The sequence below is a fragment of the Puntigrus tetrazona genome, chromosome 17, assembly GCF_018831695.1.
Source record: "Puntigrus tetrazona isolate hp1 chromosome 17, ASM1883169v1, whole genome shotgun sequence".
Lineage (NCBI taxonomy): Eukaryota > Metazoa > Chordata > Actinopteri > Cypriniformes > Cyprinidae > Puntigrus > Puntigrus tetrazona.
This window is the reverse complement of record NC_056715.1, coordinates 2,769,565-2,791,424: the sequence shown is the minus strand read 5'-3', so window position 1 is coordinate 2,791,424 and position 21,860 is coordinate 2,769,565. Positions and strand designations below refer to the sequence as shown.

The 21,860-nt window shown below is 39.1% G+C and overlaps 2 protein-coding genes across 4 annotated transcripts; one reads left to right on the top strand and one right to left on the bottom strand.

Annotated features, from left to right (window-relative positions):
* Window positions 1-1,135: 1,135 nt before the first annotated feature.
* Window positions 1,136-16,020, top strand: fbxo34 (F-box protein 34). 2 transcript variants are annotated; one of them, XM_043263566.1, is made up of 4 exons: window positions 1,136-1,348; window positions 7,173-7,377; window positions 9,308-9,461; window positions 12,805-16,020. In XM_043263566.1, exons 3-4 carry the CDS (start codon window positions 9,370-9,372, stop codon window positions 14,873-14,875), a joined length of 2,163 nt encoding a protein of 720 aa, XP_043119501.1. In that variant the 5' UTR covers window positions 1,136-1,348; window positions 7,173-7,377; window positions 9,308-9,369; the 3' UTR covers window positions 14,876-16,020. The 2 variants fall into 2 exon arrangements, with proteins under 2 accessions (XP_043119501.1, XP_043119500.1); XM_043263565.1 differs by lacking the exon at window positions 7,173-7,377.
* A 725-nt stretch (window positions 16,021-16,745) lies between these two features.
* On the bottom strand, window positions 16,746-21,796 carry atg14 (autophagy related 14). 2 transcript variants are annotated; one of them, XM_043263567.1, is made up of 10 exons: window positions 21,345-21,796; window positions 20,767-20,829; window positions 20,644-20,686; window positions 20,472-20,553; window positions 20,139-20,376; window positions 19,184-19,422; window positions 18,826-18,943; window positions 18,482-18,572; window positions 18,317-18,402; window positions 16,746-17,762 (listed from the first exon to the last, which is right to left on the bottom strand). In XM_043263567.1, the coding sequence occupies exons 1-10, from the start codon at window positions 21,635-21,637 to the stop codon at window positions 17,465-17,467; spliced, it is 1,551 nt and encodes a 516-aa protein (XP_043119502.1). In that variant the 5' UTR covers window positions 21,638-21,796; the 3' UTR covers window positions 16,746-17,464. The 2 variants fall into 2 exon arrangements, with proteins under 2 accessions (XP_043119502.1, XP_043119503.1); XM_043263568.1 differs by having other exon boundaries at window positions 19,199-19,422.
* Window positions 21,797-21,860: the final 64 nt, after the last annotated feature.

The following is a 21,860-nucleotide window of genomic DNA, read 5'->3' as shown; positions in this document are numbered from 1 at the left end:
AGCTCTTAATATAAATAAAATAACAGCAGCGTAAACTGAAGTCAAGACAGTGTTACATTTTTAATCATGGAAACAGTCTGTCAGAGACGCCCTGACAGAAATCTAATAGACCTGACCTCAATTATGCAGAGGTCTATTTATATAGTGCCTAAAGCACCTGATGACTCTTTAAAGAATTGAACCCTGTTGCAACCCATAGATGAAACCTTTACCACTAATGTGCATAAACTTCAAGAATGTTCCTTTGTGTCGTGATTGTGATTCTGTGCATTTTACATCACAAAAGCTACATTAACCCACACATATTATATTACATACACATTTCCTGATGTTTCATCAGAAAATGTACAATGGGGTGGCTTTAATGATTTCTGATTTGCAGATTTTTGTCATTTAAGGATAGTATGCTATAGATTTGTATTGCTTAATTACTCACAGACACTGAAGTTCGAAAAAATGCAATAAATAAATTAGCACATAAAATATATGTGGCCCTCGACCAAAAAACATAATGTGTATATTTGTAGCAATAGCCAACAGTATATGATCGATGCCAAAATTAATTAATAAATTAAGTAAATATTATCTTCCATGAAGATATTTTTTTACATTTCCTTACAACATACCAAAACTCATTTTTAAGTAATATGCATTGCTAAGGACTTTTTTGTACAAATTTAAAGGCAATTTTCTCAATATTTCTCAATATTGCACCCTCAGATTCCAGATGTATCTTAACCAAATATCGTCCTGTCCTAAAACCAATGGTCGCACACCAATGTAAAGCTTATTTATTCAGCTTTCAGATGTATATTATTATATTTGCATAAATAACCTTTTTTTTTTTTTTAAATGTATTGTTTTCACATATTTTTTTATTTCACTATTTTGGGTTTATTTGTTTATATAAATATATTTTACATTTTTTAAGTCATCAAATCCTAATTGCACTTTATTTTAACAATGGCACGTATATTTATTCGTAGATTTTAATAGTTCGTTACTACATTACTAAATGTATGCGATTAAAAAGATAAAAACACACACCAACTTGCCCATCCCGAGCGGTGCTCTATATCTCTGTGCTGGGTGGATTCGTGCACGCTCGAGCACGTCTCTATGCGTGTGCTCGCCATATATGAGGCAGTGCCCGCTGCGCGCTCACCTGATCTGATCACACACGCCCGCGCAGACATGAAGCGTTGAGTCCTGAAGGACACACGACTTAAAAATTATGACAAGATGAGATGAATTCGCCCCAGTAAAGACACGAGGCGACGAAGAGTTTCTACCTTCAGCGAGTCAGTTCACCTCTCCGTTTCGACTTTTATCCTATTTTTTCGCTCAGGTCAGTTTTTTAATCTTCTATTTCCTTATGTTTGGCTTATTACTTTTACGTGTCAGTCATAAATACCTTTACACGCGGCGTCAACCGAGTTTCGATGGCTTTCACTTGCATCTGAAGTGATGGAAATGTAACATTTATTCTTTGTTTTTTTTCCCTGTTGACTCGGTTTGGCATATGCTGAGCGGAACTAGCATTTAAACACCCCCAAAACAAGACCTACATCTTTTATAGACGCTAAATTGCTTATTTTGTTGATTAACTGATTATGCATGTGTATTTAGGTGCATATAACCATTTAAGCAATCTAATTTTTCTGTCCTTTAAAGAGAAGATGTATGTGATGGCGTTTCTGTCAGTTAGCTTTAGTGCTAATGAGGTTAGACGCCTCAGTATTACATTTATTATTTTGAGATTTTTCACAACCTTTTTTATCCATCCGTCTATCCGTCTATATTTTTATATTTTCATTTACGATTTTTAAAAGGTTATACGTAAGTGCAGATGCTCATGTTTAACTAGTGGTTTCCAATTAATAACTTTATTGTCGACTTATTTTTTTGCTTGCATTGGCCTGTTCCTGTTTTCTCTGCTATTTATTTTTTTGTTCATTTTCATTTAAGTTTCAGATTTGTTTTTATTTCAGAAAATATGCCTTACTTTGCAGAGTGTTTTAAGCTACTTCAGATATACAGAGCTGTAATGGTTCTAATTAAATTTGTTTTTTATATTCAGTCTCATTTCAGAAGACTCTTAAAGCGTTTCAGATTACATACAAATGAGAATTTAGGCAAAATTAGACGCATCCTAAACCCTGTTATGAGTATATGACAACACGTTCATGCTGGTTATGATTCTATGACTTCTATAGAGATAGTCTTACCCAGCCGCTGTAATTTAGCCGAAACACAGAAACATCATGGAGTCCATGTGCATTAGTTGACCTGAGAAATCATAAGTCAGTAAGTTGGTTGAGGTGAGACACTAAAGCGACAATGAACATATAATATTTAACTACTTGATTACGCTCCTGAACTTTGCCCCTGCTAAGGGTGTTAATGCCACCAACTCGGTCTCGCCAGATATTTTGACAAGAGTGCGAGTATTTTAGGTAGCTTATTTAAAGTTTCTTACAAGTATTTATTTTATTAGCAGCTATGAGACGGGGGATCTATACCAAAATGAGTCACACTGATAATGCCTAATATAGTTTTTCTTGTGGCCTGTGCAAGTTTGCCTTCCTGAAGTCAAGATTGCAGCCAAATTTTGATCTGAAGCCTGGCTTGTTTTTAACAGGTCAGTTGTTACCAACAGTGGGCTGATCCGCAAGCCTTGTTTTTCCATAATGGGGGAGGTGGATTGAGCGTTTTGAAGCTCTGCAGTTTTGGTAATTGCAGATCAGGAGTGCAAAGAGTGGCTTTTATCTTTGCTGGTCAGCTGTTAGCGGCATGTCAGAACCAGGCCATACATCCCGTCAAAGATGTGATAAATGTCCTCTTTGCTTATTTGTCAGATGATGATGTGTTGGTCGGGGAGTTTCGTTTGTGGTTGCAGCAATTTTCTGCTATCCTTTTGTTATCCACTAGGTCATGTTAACTCTGATTCATTTGCTTTCGCTTTTTTTTTTTCCCCCGTGTTGTTTTATTTTAGGTGGGTCACTGCAGTGTCGCGTTGTATTTCTTTTTTCGTTCCTGATGTTCACGTAGATTTCAGTGAACAACTGGAGAGCTGCAGAACATGCGTGAAGTTGTTTTAAAGCAAACTTGCATTTTGCAGTACACAACCCGGAAAGTTCAACACCAACCTGACCAGTAAATGACTCTTAGATGAGTTGGTGTGATACAGAGGCATACCATAATTGTATAGTGATTACATACAAATGAAGTGTTTCGACAAGTTATTTTAGTAATGCCACAGAATCTAGCACATAGTCTCTGACCATTTCTAATGAGTAGTTTTTATCAATCCAATCAAGAGGTTGGTTCATTTGGCAGACATTTTAAGTTTACTTGGCAAGCGAAAGTATTGATTTAAGCAACTGGTGTCATGTTGAAACGTGCAGCAGCTCTTTTTTGATGGCAGTGAGAATATACCTAGTTAAGCGAGCACTTCATGAAACACAATTGAGCGCGACCACCTGTTTGAACGCAATGGGCTCTTGCGAGGGAAGTCTGACAACTGGACTGCTTACACAGCTTAAGAAAACCTGTTTGGCTGCTCGGCCTGGAGTCATGTGGCAGACTAAAGGGAAGTGTGAAGCAGAAAGGTGTACCTTACCTCACACTGAAAACCACTGAAAGCTTTTATACAGACCTCTCGTAGGGAAGAAATACCCAGCAGGTTGGGACAGGCTTTTGTCTTGAACATAGGCAGGTCTGAGGTATATTATGTAGTTGGGATTTCATTGGCCCCTTTGGAACTGGGGTTTAGGGTGTTTTTTCATCAAGAATGAAATGCTTTGAAGTATTTGTGTGGCAAAAATTAGTGCTGTGTCTGACAAACTTGGCATTATTTGGGCGGCATGTGAAATCCAGAGCCTTTGTTTTCCACGATTATTAATGCATTCTTAATGCATGCAGTTTTCCTGTCGACCTCCGACCCAGTCCTTTTGTTTTTGTTTGACTGATGTTTTTGGCCTAATATATTTATGGGCAGAAATGCACAAGAGAAATGCATACTTTTTAAATTTCACCTGGTGATCTGCCTGAATGAATAATGGACTGAACAATTGGTCTCTTCTTTCCATATTTCTAATGATTTACAATGACAAAATCCAGTTAAACAAGCTGCCCTTATTTGGTTAGTTTTATGTAAATAGACAATATTGTATATTGTATAAATACTCATTTAATGCTACTAGGTAATTTAAATTTTTTATTAGGGTTTTTTTTTTTTTTTTTTTTTTAAACCAGTTTTTTTTTTTTTGTTGATAGAATTTTATTAAGTAATAAATTGTCAATTAAATAAAATAAAAAAAACAAAAAAAAAAAAAAAAAAACGTTTTGTATTCATAAACAAGGACACATTAAATCATCAGTAAAAACATTTATAATGTTACGTAAGATGTTTGACCTTCTGTTAACAGTGAATCCATAAAAGAAAAAACAGGAAAATGTACAAAGCTGTTATCAGCATCGATAACAATAGGACATTTTTGTGCGCCATATTAGAATGAGTTCTGAAGGAATATGTGAAAATAATTAATGAAATAATGATGCAGAAAATGTAGCTTTGCGTCACAGAAATAAACATTTTGAACTATTAAAAAGAAAACCCTTATATTCAATTGTAATGTAGGATAATGATTCACAATATTGCAGTTTTATTTTTTTCATTTGTTGCAGTTTATATAAAAATACAAGTTGTCTTTTTTTTTTTTTTTGTACTTGTTCACTTTAGAGTATTTTTTTGTGCATGCTAAACATGAAACATTCCACAGGGAAGTACTCGTTGCAGACAGTCTGTTGAACCCTACTAAGAACATTAGCGTAGCTGGCACACCTTCTTAATGAGATCATACGGCTGTGTTCACATGTCTGTTCATTACAGACATTTATGACAGTTGGTGATTTAATAGGAGCTCGAGAGAGAAGACAGATAGCAGTTACAATGGCAACAAATTTGTCTTTAAAGCCGACTTTGCAAGGTGTGTTCGACGTATCGAGTTTCAGAAGGCGAAGACCGTTCAAAGGCCTGGATTTAGTCGGTGCAATAAGTGTATAATGGTGCTGTATTTTTATGCTGCTTGTCCTGGCTGGTTACTTTGGGTTGGGCTGTTGATTATGCTTGTTGACCTGACCTAACTATTCCTAGTATGGTGTCAGAGTAGCGGCGTAGTATTTGGCAACAGGGTGATTGCACATGCACACACCCTTATCATGTACGGACGCTCAAAGTGCCACAGAAGCAGTTACAGAGCATGTGTGAACATCTGTTGAGATACAGAATTCAGAGCCATGGCTGTTGAGAAATCAGAGGCTCTACAGGTAGTTGTCGATGTCTTCATTAAGGACTTTGAGGCAGATTGATTTGTCTTTGTTGTCAGCTTGCTGAACTACTGTTGACCTCTTTCAAAGAAGTTAAATTTGCTGAGTGGATAACACTGGTTGGTTCTTGGACTAGAAGATAAAGCCCTGCGATATCATATGCAAACACTGAATAGGTACACAATCTGGAAACAGTCGTTTTTTTTATGATAATCTTATGCTAAAGTTGCTTCTAAAAAATTGCTGCCATTTCTGAGAGTTTTGGTTTTCACATTTGCAGTCGATTTAGACGGTAGTCTTCTTATTGACATCTGAGCTGGCTTATTAATTATTAAACATAAGCGCGTGTATCAATGTATTTGGCTCAGCAAATCAAAACAGTGGACAGAGAGGGCAAAGATAATCGCAAGCTTGTTTGTGAGTCAAGAACGTGCAGGAAGGCAACTTGAGAAGAAGGCAAGTCATTGCACAATCGCTCCACAACCCATCCACAGCTCAGTTATGGGAAAGAAAACTCCCAAGTGCTCTGATTTGAAAGCGAACCAAATCAAATATAAAAGTGGATGCTGTCCATATGCCAAGTGCATTGAAAAAATGCATTGACTCCCTTTGCTGGATTTGAAATAGAAAACCACAGAGTTGCTTCAGTGTTTCTGAGGAAGGGAAGTTGTACTGAAAGGGAAATGGATCTTCAGTCTGCTGCAGTGTATTTAGGTGGTCTAAATTGAAGGACAATGCTTATTTTATTTTAGGACGATGCTTATTAGTATGGTTATTGTTTTTTTGGTGAATAATTTGATTGCACAAAGCATCTGATTTTCAAGACAGCGCAAAAAGACCAGTATATTTTCAGTTTGTTTATATGAATAGAAGTACATTGACAGCAACAGTAACACTAAATATACATGCTAGTGTTGTATATGTTTGCTCTATATACACAGAATAGACAAATTACCAAATATGCATGCTATATGGAATACTGTCTGTCAGTGCAAAGCATTCAACTTGACCATTTAATTTCCTGGATTGTGACTATCAACCACAAATAAATCTCTCTCAATTTATAATTTGCTCTGTAGCTGCAATTGATTTTAGTTTTTTTTTTTTATTATTAAAAATGATTAAATCTCTAAACATGCATAGTAAGGTCATGCGAATGCATGCTGAAATGCATATGGCATAATACATACATATTTTGCATTCCATTTTTGAAACACATCGAGCAGTATACATTGCATATTTTGCTGTGTTTAGAGTTCAGTTCTGAACATGCATCTTTATCTCTTTTGGTTTGGACCAAACGCTCCAAGACGCTTTCTACAAAAGGCTCCTCTGTTCGAAAGAGCAGCTGAAAGTTCTTGGGGTTTGTACCGTGAGAGATGCGTGGTTCTTTGATTTATGTTCTTACGTTTTTTTACAGGGCCTGAGATGTGGAAAGATCTATGAAAGCTATTGTAGCAGCTGGTCTGTTTTAGACGGTCTGGAAATGGCATTGTGTAAGCTTAGCAGCCGCCCCACCTCTCCTTTTGAATGAGTGCCATTGTTTTTGGAAAAGCGCGAGCAAGTTCAGGTAAAGGAAGTGCGATATGAGAAGCTCTCTGGCCTTTAAAGGATTTAGTATGTGCATTGTGCAGTGTATTTCAGTGTGGCGGTGTTTGTCTCCCGTCTTGTATCGTTTGCACGTAAAGTTAGTACGATGCGTGCAGGCAGATTCTGCGCTCCGACCCTGTCTCTTAAGCGAAGGGCCAGAAGTATTGATTATCTTTGCCATTTATAGGCATGCAGGGATCTTGAATAGCCCATTGGCTCCTTATCAGACCTGCGTTTATTTCCTCCGGCAGGCGCACACGTGCTTGTAAGAGGAGCCCTCCTGTCCCGGCCAATCACAGCTGCTTGGGTGAAATTCTGGAGGGTGTCAGTCAGACCAATAAAACCACGTGCTGTGCTGAAGACTGTGTACATACTATCTTCTGTAATGGAATACTGTGCAAATGTCGGAGCAGAGGAATTTACAATGCAGTGACTTGCCGAATAGCTTTGATGCACGTGAGTAAACACAAAAGACACGCATGTACAAAACGGTCACAGACACTCATTTTAAAAACACTGACGTTGTTGTACTGATCATTTTTTTTGACACTGCGCAGGCTTCTAGCAGTCTTTTAGGTGGTTGCTCGGTTAACATCCCAGTACTCGGAACACACGGAGAGAAAGAGGAAATGAAGTTATCTCTGCTTTGTTTTGGTCTCTCCGTTGAGACCATGTAATCTCGTCCTCAGTGGTGAGCTCAGCCAGTGTCCGTTTTATTAGCCAGTGTTTCGTTGTGGGCTTATGGATGGGACACGGGGATAATGTTCCAAAAACATCTTTTTTCAGGCTTATCTGCTTTTCATGGGTGAAGTATCTCTTTGAAAACAAACTGCTTGGCTGCTTTTCTAGCCCCTGGAGAGAGAATGGGCATAAGAAATCTAGAGCCATGTGTTCTGTTCAGCTTTACTTCACATGCACTTATCTATGCAGTTTTAGCTCTGTTTCCACATTACGTCTGTCATAATCTTTTGAACTGGAGTTTGACCTTCCGATGATATACTATCCATTTTACTGCAGCTCATTTATGTAGTCTCGTTTTTTATATTTGTAAGGAAGTAGTTGACACAATGTAAAAGTGTGGATTATATCTGAACAGTTTCTTAACAAAATGGCGCTGTGCCTGTGACCCAATTTGTTACCAGTTCAGGTTATTAAAGCTTTCTCACATCAGTGTTCTGTGTCTTATCTAGGTTTCTGTGTCTGTCATGTAGCCTAGTTATTTTAGAATTGCACTCACAAATGCTTGCTGCATACTGCATTGGCTTTTTAAGTTGAACTATGTTCACACTATGCTTACCTTCACACTCTGCAAATTATGCAGATTTGAATTTTACCCACAAGGTCACTCTGCGATGCACTGGTTAAATGTCTTGTGGAAATCTGCAGGTCACAGTTAACCAAGCTTGAACTTTTGTCTGCAGTAGAAGACAAAACTTTCTGGCCCTCTGTGACCATGACTTAATTCTTTTTGACATGAAGTACTCCATAATTGCCATAAGACCCCATAATGCATCACAGCCATAACCACGCCATCTCAGTGGAATGCACAGTTTCATGTTCTTTTAAGGCACAGCATTTGCAAGTGGTTAGAATTACCACTACAGGATACTAGATCATGTAAATGTATAGATTACACACTTGTGTCAGAGTGTGTTTTTGCTCATCACTTAAAACCTGAAGCGGTCACTGAGTGCACTTACATGTACAACATGATGCTGCTAACTTTCAAAAATCAGCTCATGAAAACCAGGTGCAAGAAAGCGTGTTTGTGCCAGATTATGAAATCATCAGTGTTTTCTCCTGTATTGGCATTATAATGGAAAATTAATCAGCTGGGATAATGGACAAAAATTTAAGTGTGCTGATTGGATTTTGTACCATTTTTAAATTACCTACACGGTTATAAAAAAAAATTATAGAAGTTATAGTATTTTTTTAAAACCTTGTTAAAAATGTCACTTGCAAATTATTGCTACAGCAAAAGCTTTACAAATGGTAATGTGAAGTGCTGCTGGTTCCAGATGTGATACCAAATATGAGCTAGTACAGACATGATGTACAAGAGACACTGTGTGACCACAGAAAGAGAACTGAGTGAACCTTAACTGTTTTAAAAGTCAACAGTGAATAAAGTGCTCACGAAAGAATCTTTAGATGGATTGAGCTGTTCTAATGGACACTTTTACTGCTGGTAAAACTGCCCAATTGTACAAACCAATAAAACAAGAAATCTGCAATAAATTGTAACTATTCTATAAAATACTATAGTAAGTTTATACTGTAAGGGTCTTAGGTTTCAAAACTGTCCTTGTATAGACTCTGTACATGTGTATACAATTGGAAAGACAAACTGTTCTCAAATTTGTCCATCAATGTTGTTTTGCAGTGAGGTTGGAGTCCTGAGCCCTTCTGTTGGAAGACATCGCTCGTACTGGAGGGAGGAGCCTAATGCCTCAGAAATGTGAAACTATCAGTTACTGCAACCCCACCCCTTACCGGGAACCACGGTTACGAGCCTCCAATCCGCCATCAGTCTGGAGGTAATTAGTACTTACTGCACTCATGCCTATACATGACATCACACATTTAGAGGGTAGTTTTATAGTAATTCACTTGCATTTGTTTAGATGGCAGAATTTTGTTCATTTCCAGAAAAACAACAGCTCTTGTCTTTTCATCATCTTGGATGTCGCCCTCTATCCAGTTTTTTTGGGATGGGACAACCAACGTTAAAACTCAGCAAAATATGTTTACATTACATAAACTTTAAGCACATTTAAAGGGTAGATTTAGCATTAATTTGGTGTTGAGCTGTGGTCGTGTTGTTCACGTAGAGTGTTTGCCTTCCTAATATGTTTGTCACTAAAAGAAAAGTAATTTTAACATATTGTGGGGTGGAGATAAACAAGCTGTTCTGCGTGCGTTTAGCTTCACAGAATGTGAGATCCTGTTCTTATCTAATTAGCCCACTGTTGTCTTGTCTCACTAAGCTACGTGAGCTATAGACTGTGGCAACACATGTGGCAAAGTGTGCAGACCCAGATGCTCAGCCTTTTCCTCAGGAAGAACAGAGTGTTACGACATAATTGGAGCAAAGTAGACTTCATAATCGTGACCTCATCCTTGTTCGTTCCCCCCTCCATCCCCAGCAGTTGGATAGGTCCTCTGGCAGGCCCCTTTTAGAGGAAGTCTTGAGCGTTTACAAGAAGAGGGGAGCAAACAAATCTCCTGTTAACTGAAGCAGTGTGCTGATTTCAGTATGAGCTCACTTCATCCTTTGACATTAGTCATTCTGATGTTTTGCATTTCATTTGTGGGTATTTGTTTTCTTTTTACATAATGCTGTTATGCTTTTTTTTTTGCCTTTTAAGTTATCATTAGCGCACACATGTTTTGGCCTGTGGTCTCAAGGAAACTCTGAGTTGTGGGTGCGCTGAGGGCAAGGGCTGGGCGGCAGCTAATTGTTGTTGCCAGGTTGTGTAATGGGTAAAAATCAGCATTTGAGCTCCAGATAGGAGCTGGCGTGCCTCCAGGGTAATCATACTCCTGTCCAGCAATAGTGCTGCAGTTTGTTTCTCAGCAAACTGGGAGGTTCTTTAGAGATTTTGAAGTAATCAGTACAGTTCTTTGGTCTCTTTTATGTGGTATTTTGTCATCCGTCAACTTATAAGTCAAGTTAGATGTTTAACCTCCAACATTTTATGAACAAAGGGGGGAAGCTAGCTAACTCGGTCCGTTACCTTCCTGTATTCAGTGCTGACATTTTAATCAGACTTCCTTTTTTCTTTATACCTAACCAGTCTGTACTGAAATGTATAAAAAAATGTCCAATCAGCAGCCAACAGCAAATCTGTGGTGTTTAACTCTTTCCCTGCCAGCGTTCTCTTAAAAAAAAAAAAAGTTGCCAGGCACCGCCAGCATTTTTGATGATTTTCACCTTTTCACCTTCACCAGAATATTTTCCACTATGCATCTATGAACACATTATATATCAAAATGAAGAACCAAGCCATTTTCTTTTTATGCGGGTTTATGCGAAACCTATCTGCATTCAAGTGATGATAAAACTTGAACACAATAGTATATATATATATATATATATATATATATATATATATATATATATATATATATATATTAATTCAATCTGTGGCGGGAAAGTGTTAAAAATCTGCACGCTCAAATGCTAGTGATTAAATGGATGCTTTTTAAAATTTCAGTACCGACTGGTACCAGATTTGGTACTTTTGACAAAACTAGTCTGACAGAAAATTGTCCAGTTGTTGACATTACGTAGGCCTACCTCTAAAGATAAACTACAGTATTTGAACTTTGCTAGCACAAACAAATTTGTAAGAATAGCAAATCAGAGGTAGGGTTGTACCAGGAAATGTGAGCGTGCCTATATCTATGGACAATCAAAGCCTCTGTTGACTTGCCTTTTGTGTTGTCCCACTTTTTCGTTCAAGACACCAGCTCAACAAAATGATTCTGACCTTACAGAATGGCCTCTCCTGCTGTTTTCCACAAAGGCAGGTTGGCACAGGAGATGTGCTGGTCTATGCAAGCTTTCCAAGGACACACCAAATGGTATTCTCACTTGTCAATGGACATGCCACTTTCCATGTTTACCATCCAATGAATGGCTGCAGCCCACTCTTTTCCCCCCCTTTTTGAGCGAGCAAGTCACCTCCTACTCTCACTTTGGCTCTGAAATAACTGTCCGCACTGTCCAAATGCCATCCCATGTTAAGTCACGTGAGAATCCCCAGTACCGCTTTATCAGGTCTGAATCTGTCATGGAAGAATGCCTTATATGCACTTGTGTCTGTGAAAGTTTAGTCCTCCCACACATGGATACTGCTATTGGTGGTGCCGCAGGCTTGTTTGTAGGGCAGCTGGGTCTGTGTCAGCTGAGTGCTTGTGTAAGAACCCAGCTGTGTCTGGACCTGGGTGGCTCTGCTCCCATTATGTCAGCCTAAGGGCCAGGGGGAACAGCTAGCTCTTGTGCTCACTGTGATACTTCTGCTTGAGGAGCTATTTGCCATTTTGCACGTGCTATAAAATCACGTGCTAAATGCACTGCTGAGAACCTGCTGCATTGATGGCTTGCACTAGCAGATTTGTGAGGTTTCCATCTCTAGATTATTTTGTGCTATTTAGAGTCATATATCTAATGTCCATGAACATAATTTGCAACTTAATTTTAACATTGGCATATTAAAGAAATTGTAATCTTATTAGTTTTCAAACCTGTATGATCCTTTAGCACAGAAGAATGTTTAGCAATATATGTTGCTTTTTCCAATGCGAGGCAACTTGTTAAACATGGACTTTCATGCAATGCAGATTGTCAAGCAGCTTTGCAGTGTTAAACTGGAAAATGGTGTCAATAATGCAAGGGGGCAACAATAAACACAAATTTTTTTCAGATGATTCAGACATCATTGTCCCCGTCAGTTGAGATGGTATATAATCAAGTCAACAATATTGCATGAAATTAAGTGTCCCCATCTAGGCAAGTCAAAGGTGACAGCAGCAAAGACAAAAATTAAGCATAAAAACATTGGCAAAACTAGGCTTAGTCAGTGGCCAGTTTTTCTCTGGCAACATGAAACCAGCATGACATAGTTTAATTTCAGGCAGCAACATAAGTCAGATTGAATAGGGGCATTGTCTGGTGGTCTTGTGCCAATGGCCACCAAATCCCATTCGTCCTGTCTTTCAAGTCTTTTAATTACTTGCAATATGAATTGTGTAATTTGTGTTAATGGACTGAAATTTTACTGAAATTAAAGATCCCTTTAAGATCTTTATGCTACCTTGGAGTCATAAGTGTATCTGTATCTGTTTTAAAAATTCTCTTTTATCCCTTTTGCTTAGGTTTACCACCATGCACCTCAATCCATACCCCAAACCACAAGATAAAGAACATCGGGAATCTGTGCACGATGGAACAAGAGGCCTCCATGCCGACCAGCAGGGAGTGCTCAGGAAAGAGTGGGGCGTTCGCCAGGCATGTGGGCTCATGGGCTCACCTGGCAACGGCACAGCCAACCGGTGTCCCCTTAGTGTCATCTCCACCAACACCCTCCGTTGTGGCAGTGGGAGCAATGCACCAACTAGAGTTAGTGGGGCCCGCAAGAGCAGAGCTTCTTCTCTCAAAACATTTACCAGTTCTTTAGTTCTGCTCTCACCTTCAACTGGTTTGGAGAACGAAAGCTCACTTAGAATTTACCAAGGAGAAGATGCAGAGGGATCTTTGGATATATGGGCTGTCATTAAACCTGGGAACACAAAAGAGAAAATCGCCATTTTTGCATCTCAGAAGTGCAGCAGTACTTGCAGTAGTGTTGTTGACAACACCTCAGAAACGGAAGCCATTGCCCCTGAGTTGAGGACTGTCTCTGTTAAAAACAAAGGCTGCTGGGATGGTGACTGGTCTGTGGCTAAACGCAGGAGAAGGTCTGGAAACCCAGACAAGTCAAAAAGTATGGAACCTTCTTCCCCAAAAACTGAAATACTGAAAGTATCTAAACAGGAGACCCTCAATGAGAACATCCATCCTTTGGAAGGAGTTACAGATGATGCAGTCAGGACCGAGGGAGAAGATGAAAAGACACTTTCTGTGGTGGAGATGGTGGCATACTTGGAGCAAAGAGCCAGCGACCAACAAGTGAGCTCCAAAGTCCCATCCTTACGTAGTACCAGCACCATCACTTTATCCAAAGTTGGAGCCATCCCTCAGCCTGCAGAGAAGCAGTCCAAGGTGGCAGAAAAGCTGGAGGTCCAAGAAGAGGAAGGAGAGTCTGTTCGAGTTCTGGATATGGTGGCCAAGTTAGAGTCACAGTGCCTGAGTAGACAAAGCCTCCGGGAAGGTGGAGGGGACCTCTCTCGAAACAATAGCTTACGGAGGAAGGTGGGGCGTGTGCTTCTGGCAGGGTCAGAACCCTATCCCCTGCCATCTCAACCAGTGCCACCTACTGTCCCTCAGGACTCTAGAGTTGAGAATGTCCCACAACTGGATAGTGATTTAGACAAACTGAGTTCCCCACCTAAGACCCTTGAGACAATAGAGATCTCACATTGTGGTCTTGACACCTGTGCACTCCAGGACATACAAGGTTCTTGTATCTCAAGAGAGGAAACTAGCAAAGCTGTTGAGACTCTGCAGTCCTCACCAAAGAATGCCATCCTAGAGTGTGGTGAGGAACCAATACCAGGCATGTTGTTCTTTGCCAAATCTTCTCCTCCGTCTCTGAAGGAACATCACTTGCCCTCCCCATCAAAGATCAGGTCCCTGAAAAAAGAGCCTTCTCACATCCAGGACCTTGAGCCTTCTGTTGACACTTCAGTGTCTTTCAGAGAGGAGATAAAGGATGGGCTTGTGCCTGACCAAAATCATCAAACATTTGAGGAGATTGAGAGAGGAGAGACTTGCATAGTTAGTCAGGAGCCTGTGCCTTTTCCATTACGCCGCCTAGTGTCTCATGAATTTCTTGAAACTCGCTTCAAGATCCAGCTGCTTTTGGAGCCTCAGCAGTACATGGCTTTTCTGCCGCATCACATCATTGTAAAGATCTTCTGCTTGCTGCCTACTGAGAGCCTGGCTGCCCTCAAATGTACCTGCCATTACTTTAAATTTATCATTGAGAGTTACGACGTACGGCCAGCGGACTCTCGTTGGGTGAGTGATCCACGCTACAAAGACGATCCCTGCAAGCAGTGTAAGAAGCGTTATGGTCGTGGTGATGTTTCGCTCTGCCGTTGGCATCATAAGCCCTACTGCCAGGCGTTACCATATGGCCCGGGCTACTGGATGTGCTGCCGTAGGTCTCACAAAGATACACCTGGTTGCAATGTGGGACTTCATGACAACCGCTGGGTCCCTGCCTTTCACAGCATCAACATGCCAATTTACAAGAAAAGCAGGGACACTGACGAGGATCTGTAGTCCTACCAGAAAGACTGCTGCAGTGTGCGTTTTTATTTCTGAGGCCTGTGCATAAGTGAGAGTAGCTAGTGTGAATGGGCTGTGTGTTGCCAATGAGCATGTGCGCTTTTTAATGTATAGTGCTTACAACCAGGTTGCTGAAACTAATAAGAATTTGCTGGGTCTTTGAACTTCTACTCTGCCAACCAATCACTAATTCCCCTGTCAAAAACCCTCCTCAGGTCCTTAATGTTGTTCTGCACTTTAACCTTTAAAGATTGAATTTTGCAGAGTTCTATCTGGGTACTGTTGATAATTTTTACTGCGAGTAAGCATTAATGACTAACTTATTTTTTTTTTTTTTCAGTTCAACCATCATTCTTTTTCTGTGCTTCGTAGCACACCCTGACTGTATCTCCTGCACTGATGTTGATTTGGTCTGCAATGTTAGACGTTTTTGAGCATTTACAATTCTGTTTATCTCACATCATACTTGCATATGTGATTAACTCATTGGCCAGTAGGGAAACTTTAAAACGAGGGCACAATGAGTTACTGACACATTTGCTCCATTTCCCAATCCTCTGTTATCATCTCTTAGTACCGTTAAAAAGTCCTGGATGTTAGGTGGCGAAATGACTTCGCAACTTGTGGGATTGACTTTTTGAGATTGTTCTGAGCCCAGATGTTTACATTGTACATAGCACAGATTCCTATATATATATATATCATAACAGGGTGATGAATGATGGCACGAGTGTGGCGTGAAATGCATTTAATCTTAATATGGGGTAAATTGCCTTGCTCTTTTTATGCTATCTTTTTTGTGTATATAGATATCTATGTGAAATGGTCACTCTTGTTCTGCAGTGGGGACTCTTATGATAAACCCCTGTAAACTGGTAGTGCATATTCTTCTCAAATTTTAAGTATTAATATCTCCCTTGTATGATGTGTTGTTTCTTGACAGGAAACATTTGAATGTGGGAAGAGAGTTTCTCCATCTTGACAGTGAATAACTGAACACCATCTGAAAAAAAAAATTCATTGCAATATACCGTTTTCCAAAGTGTGTCAGATTTTTTAAAATTATTGTTAATGACATTGCTGTGCTCTGCCTGTTAAGGCATTTTACTTCAATAAAGTATATCTTGGAGAATTTGTAACCAATGTTTTGCTCTCATACTTTTTTCTCTTATATGCTTACACGGCTTGCTTGTAACAATCTGTTAAATTATGCCTTTCTATTATATAGTGTAAGCACGGTTTGGTTAAATACAAGCTAATATGTATTTCTGGGGTTAGAACATTTGAATTTTATAGTACTTAAGCCTTATTAAATATCCACATCAATCCTAACTGGGATTTAATTTCCAAATGTATCTATACTTTCCATTCATTAGCTTTAATTAAGGTTCTTATGGTTCAAGCGCGCATTGCAGAGTTGGCAATAAAACATCTGGTTTCCAATAAAGAAAACATGGTTCAAAACTTGGATTAAGGTTAGCTGGAAATAATTTGTTTAAATTGCTTGCCATTGTATTTCTCACCAATGTTTAGATATTTTGCAAAAGAAAATCTTAAAGTAATCCTATTCAGCTTGCCTCAACACCGTGGATACTATGAAGTAAAAACCATTTCACCTGAATCTTAATTTTCTTGTCAGAAACGCTATTCACTTCTTAAATTGGTGCACATTTAACTTTCCTTTAACATTTAAACTCATTAACTCAAAAAATGTCCTAGATGAAAATCCTAGTGTTTGAAATCTACCCACTTGTCTTTTGCTTTCACGTTTTGAAGGAGTGTAGAAATATAATGGAACCGAGACCATATACTACATAATTTTCTAAGTCTGTATACAGGAATAAATGCTTAATTTCCCATTGCGTTTCAGAGAGGTATTTTGTTTAATTGCAGAAGACTGCTAATACAAATAAAACATTTCTACAGTGAAACTTAGTAAATATATATTTTTCAACAATTAAAGATGATGGATTTTTTTTACATAAATCCTAAGAGCAAATAGACAGCCAGCCTCTATCCCAATGGATGTTTCTGCACAAAGCGGTCTGCAGTGGTTGAGGAACTATAAAGCGAAAAAAAAATTCTGTGTCCATAAAATACAATTACTCTTGTAAAAGTATAATCTAATAAAACAAGACACATCGATAATATTTGCCATTCTCTCAGACAAGTCCAGCAACATTTACACAGTAAGGTTTTTTGAAGAGCTGGTGAAAAGGTGCAATCCATCAAACAAACTTAAAAGTGTGTCCAACAGATGCTTTGAACGTTGATGCATCTTTCTGCACCGATGAGCAAACTAAATTTTTGGCAATGTACACTGGATAAAGTCGACTGGTGTCTACAGTAAAATGTGAGCTACAAAAGATCAGAAATGCAAAAGTAGTTCACTACACTCATCCGTCCTGTTTCTCAAGATCGCATGCTTCACTCTGGTTTCTAGCACACATTTATTCAGTATGAGCAGTCAGAGGAAACTTCCCTTTATTTTTCCCAATGGTCAAGCTGACATAAGCGAGGATGACAGTAATGGGGTGTTTGCATAGGTCTAACCGGCTGAACCACCCCCACGTCCACCGGATCTCAGCGCTGCCCGGTGTAGGCGCGGAACCAGGAGGTGACGGAGGCAGCCGCGGAGGAGATCATGCCCCCTGCGTTGCCAACTGGCTGGGACGCCTGCATGCCGCTCTGGGACAGATCCATAGGCTGGGAAGGGATGTCACAGAAGCGAGGGCTTGGAACCGTCTCCCAGTCTGTGCCCAAGTCTGTTTCTTCATCCGTCACAGCCTCGTCTCCGCTCTCCTCTGCCGGTCCAGCAGCCTCTGGTTCCACAAACTCCATAGAGTCTTCCAAGTCTGCGCTCACCTCGAACGGCCCGGTTCTAGTGAACACAAGTGGAAATGTTTGCAACACATTAGTTTTCCATTATATGACTTCAACTACCAGTTTGGAGTCTGCAAGTTTTTTGATGTTCACCAAGGCTGCATTCAATTGCCAAAACAATATAATGAATTAATCACAGCAATTTAAAATGACTTTTTTTATTTTAAAATATATTCCTGTGTGGCAAGGCTGAATTTTCAACATCATTACTCAGTGACCCTTTAGAAGCTATTCTAATATGCCGAGTTGCCACTTAAGAAACTTTTATTACTGATGTAATAATAGCTCTTTTCTTGATTGATATAAAGTTCAAAAAGAACTGATCGGAATTAGATCAAAGGTTTTTACTTTAACTTTTGATCAATTTAGAGCGTCCTTACTGAACCAAAGTTTTTAAATAGTGGTGAAAAAACATAAAAATAAATCTCATCCACTAATAATTAAGACAACACTTGATTTTATCGATTGGAATTTATTCGGATCATAAATAATGGGCAATAACAAACAAAATTAAGTTGTTTCATTAAGGAACTGGACCATGTAAATTCTCACCTGCCAAGTTTCTTGTTTGCTGGAGACACCAGGAACATTATATTCCTCAAAGTGTGATGAGGATGAAGCAGCTCGCTGTCAACATGCTAATAATCGAGCATAAACATGGGGTATGAGATCAGAATATGAATCAGAGCAGAGCGGTCAGTTTGGAGGAGATTTTACCTGTGAAAAGCAGAGGTGCAGGATGTTGGTGTTGAGTTTGTTTACGGCACGGGTGAATCTGTAGCGGGTCAGATTATCACCGCAGAACTCACTGTAGAAAAGGCAAAACAGAATACAGGACATTTATTTTTATATTAAATTAAATACTTTAAAAAATAAAATAAATTCTTAAATTATTTTTTAAAATCTTTTAAAATGTTACTTTTATTTATGAATGTTAACATTTATAGCAAACTATAGTCAATTCAATAAATAAAAACTATAGACATTAAAAAAAAATTTATGTAAAAAAAAAACTTTCAAAATACAAATAAAAACTATAATAGACTATAATAGGCTGTGACCTGTTGCACAGTTTTTTGGGAAGGTTGACATCAAGAATATGAGACAGGATATTGATGAGCTGAGTAGCATAGCAGAGGGCGGCACTGATGGTGTGTGCCGGGTTGATGTGGTCCAACTCTGCACACAAAAAAATAGACGATTCTGTATAATGAATGTGTTAAATAACATTTTTTTTAAGGAGGAACAGGAAGCAACAATTGAATGTATTGAATTTTGAAAGGATGTAAACTTTAGTTCGCTGCACTGAGAAAAAACTATTGGTCGGTTGGTGTTTCAACTATTTTCATGGTAAATAACAAGTTGAAAAACTATAAACATTTTGCTGTAGATTTAATGCTCGAGATGCACAGTAATTACCCATAAGTTCTGTACCTGGCCCCTGATTTCCACTCTTCTCCTCCACCCAGCTGTAATAGGCTGAGCAGTCTCCGTTACTGGGAAGTATGACGTGTGGCCCGGTGATACTGATGCTCGTCTCTCCGTTCTGATCGTCCCAGATCCAGCGGCCTGAGCTGTAGGTGATTCGCCTCGCCTCTGCCAGTTCACTGACGGTGCTGGAGGTCAGAGCAAGGTCATTCTCAGCCTCTGCTGGGTCCCTGCAGGGCAGAAATACTCCAGAAGATGCACTTATAATAAAGCATGTTCATTATTATTATTATTATTAATAATAATATGCTCATATTCAAAACCACCCTAACAAGATTAGTTTGTGCACATTTATTACTGCCAAGTGATGATAAGCTAATTAAACAAAGAGTATCCTGGATATATATATATATATATATATATATATATATATATATATATATATAAATAAAATACATTTATAATATATTTATATACATAAATTGTAAAATATGTTCCATTTTATACTTATATATATATATATATATATATATATATATATATATATATATATATATATAAAAAATAAATAATAATACATAGTGTTTCAAAGTAATGGAACATATACAATTTATTCCATTATTATATGTATTTATATCCATAATCAACTGTATGTAAATAATATTATAAAATGTATTTTTATTGTCTTTGCTATAAAATAATTTTAATGAAATGATAAAAATAAGCTAACATGTTTCAACAACATCATCACACAAAAAAAAAAAACATTTACTGTCCCAAAGTTATTGGTGACTTTTCTAGAACGGATTATTAAGCTTAACAGGAAGCTCAAGACACATTTGAGGTTCCATCACATCCACAACCATGCTAGTGCAACTTTTCACACAAAATCTATTTTTAGTGTTTATAACAAGGATATGTTCATGATCATCTTATCTGTTCTGACCTGCTGCCCTGCTTCTCCTCCTGGATGTTGAAGATGTGCGTGGTGAGCTCCAGGATGTGCTCTCTCCGCACTTCAGCTAGGACCTCCAGCCTCCCCTGCAGCTCTTTGGATCTCTTCTCCAGGAGTTCACCTAGACGTTGGTTATGGCGCTTAATTTTGTCCCTCTTTTCCTGGTGTCGGCTGGCCCTGCGCTGCAGTCGCTGTCCTTCCTCCTGGGAACGCAGTAACAGCTCCCTCCCTAAGGGAGAAGAAACAGCCAAGAAATCAAACTTATAATCAAATTTATGCGCGTTTACTCTGTTCTCACGTAATTGTTTCTGCCGTGACACTCACCACTCTTGACTTCTTCATTGCCGGTGCAGATGGCCTCTTTGAGTTGCTGGATTTTCATCTTGCATGACATGATTTTCCATCTCTGTGTTGGACAAAATGCAAAACCAGGATTGTGAGAACTTTCTTAATTTTCGCATCTTTTAACTTTTACATTTTAAACAAAAATGCTTACAAGCTGGTCTGCCTGGACCTTCTTGTCCATGGCTGTGATGACTCTGAAACAAGATAATAATTCATACTGGGTGTTATCTGTGCACAATGTTGATTTATGCATCACACAAATCTGATATATTACCTCTGTTGAAGATTCTCCTTTTCGTTTTTGAGCTTTTGTAGTCTTTCAAGCTTTTCTGAGTACCTGAGGCAGAAAACAATAAAGTGAGTAATACAAGTTTCGATTGATATAATAACGTAAGAATTATGATAGTGTTACTTAGAAATATGACTCAGATGAAGCTAAGCAAGTCTACTCATTGCTATATGAAAAACTGCCCCAAAGTTTCTTTACAAAATTAAAATAAGCCATGACAACACTTTTAATAATGCATTTAAAACCTATTTAAATAACCAAGCCGCTGACTTGTGACAAGAAAATAAAGGGAACGTGGAAACGTAAACGTCTGTCGGTTTGTTTACAGAGTTAGCAGTTAGCAACTTAGCATTAGAGTCGAGGGCCATGAATTAGCAAAACTCTATCTAGGGTGTTCACAAAACGCAAATAAACGCCAGAAACACTCAAAATCAAGAGGGAACGCGTGCTTAAATAAATAAATAGACGTGAAACAGCTCGATAAACCCGAAAACCGTTAGCGTGTGAGCTGTGTTAGCATACAGTGTAACGTTGAATTAAAACAAAAATAAATAAAAACAGACCTCTCTGGATTTCTCCCGTCAAAATACACAAAATCGCCGTTCTGAATGCAGCGGGCGCAGGTCAGTCTGCGTCTGGCCGTGTTGCAGAGCGGACATCTCTCCACGGCTACAAAGAGCCCCTCTGCATCATCCAGAGCCTCCACCATGACCGCGGCGGCAGCGCTCACGCACGCCGCCTGAAGGTGCTGCTGAGGCGGCTGGGGCCGAACGGGCGCCCCTGTCTCTGACGCAGACTCTGGGTGATCTTCACCAGGCCCCAAAGCCCGGGGTTCGCCTGATAAGGGACAAGCCATGATGACACAGGCTCTACTGAGAACAGAATCCCTTAGAAACGGTCACTGTGAGATTTACATGATCTGTGGTTGGAAATATGAAAATATAACCAGTAGTTCTGGTCCTAAGGTCTCTGTGCCCAGCAATGGCTGTCTGCCCCACGCACCACGTGACGCATGTTGTTTGTGTATATTTTGTCACGTGTGTGGTGTTGGGGTGTCTTACAAAAATGACCGTGGTACC

Bases quoted from the DNA above. Each gene is read 5' to 3' on its own strand.
- atg14 (XM_043263567.1), bottom strand. From the start codon at position 21,637: ATGGCTTGTCCCTTATCAGGCGAACCCCGGGCTTTGGGGCCTGGTGAA. The intron at 20,830-21,344 runs GTCTGTTTTTAT...TTTCTGCCTCAG, and splicing joins GACGGGAGAAATCCAGAGAG to GTACTCAGAAAAGCTTGAAA. The intron at 17,763-18,316 runs GTGAGAATTTAC...TGTGTTCACTAG, and splicing joins GCAAACAAGAAACTTGGCAG to AACCGGGCCGTTCGAGGTGA.
- fbxo34 (XM_043263565.1), top strand. From the start codon at position 9,370: ATGCCTCAGAAATGTGAAACTATCAGTTACTGCAACCCCACCCCTTAC. The intron at 9,462-12,804 runs GTAATTAGTACT...CCTTTTGCTTAG, and splicing joins AATCCGCCATCAGTCTGGAG to GTTTACCACCATGCACCTCA.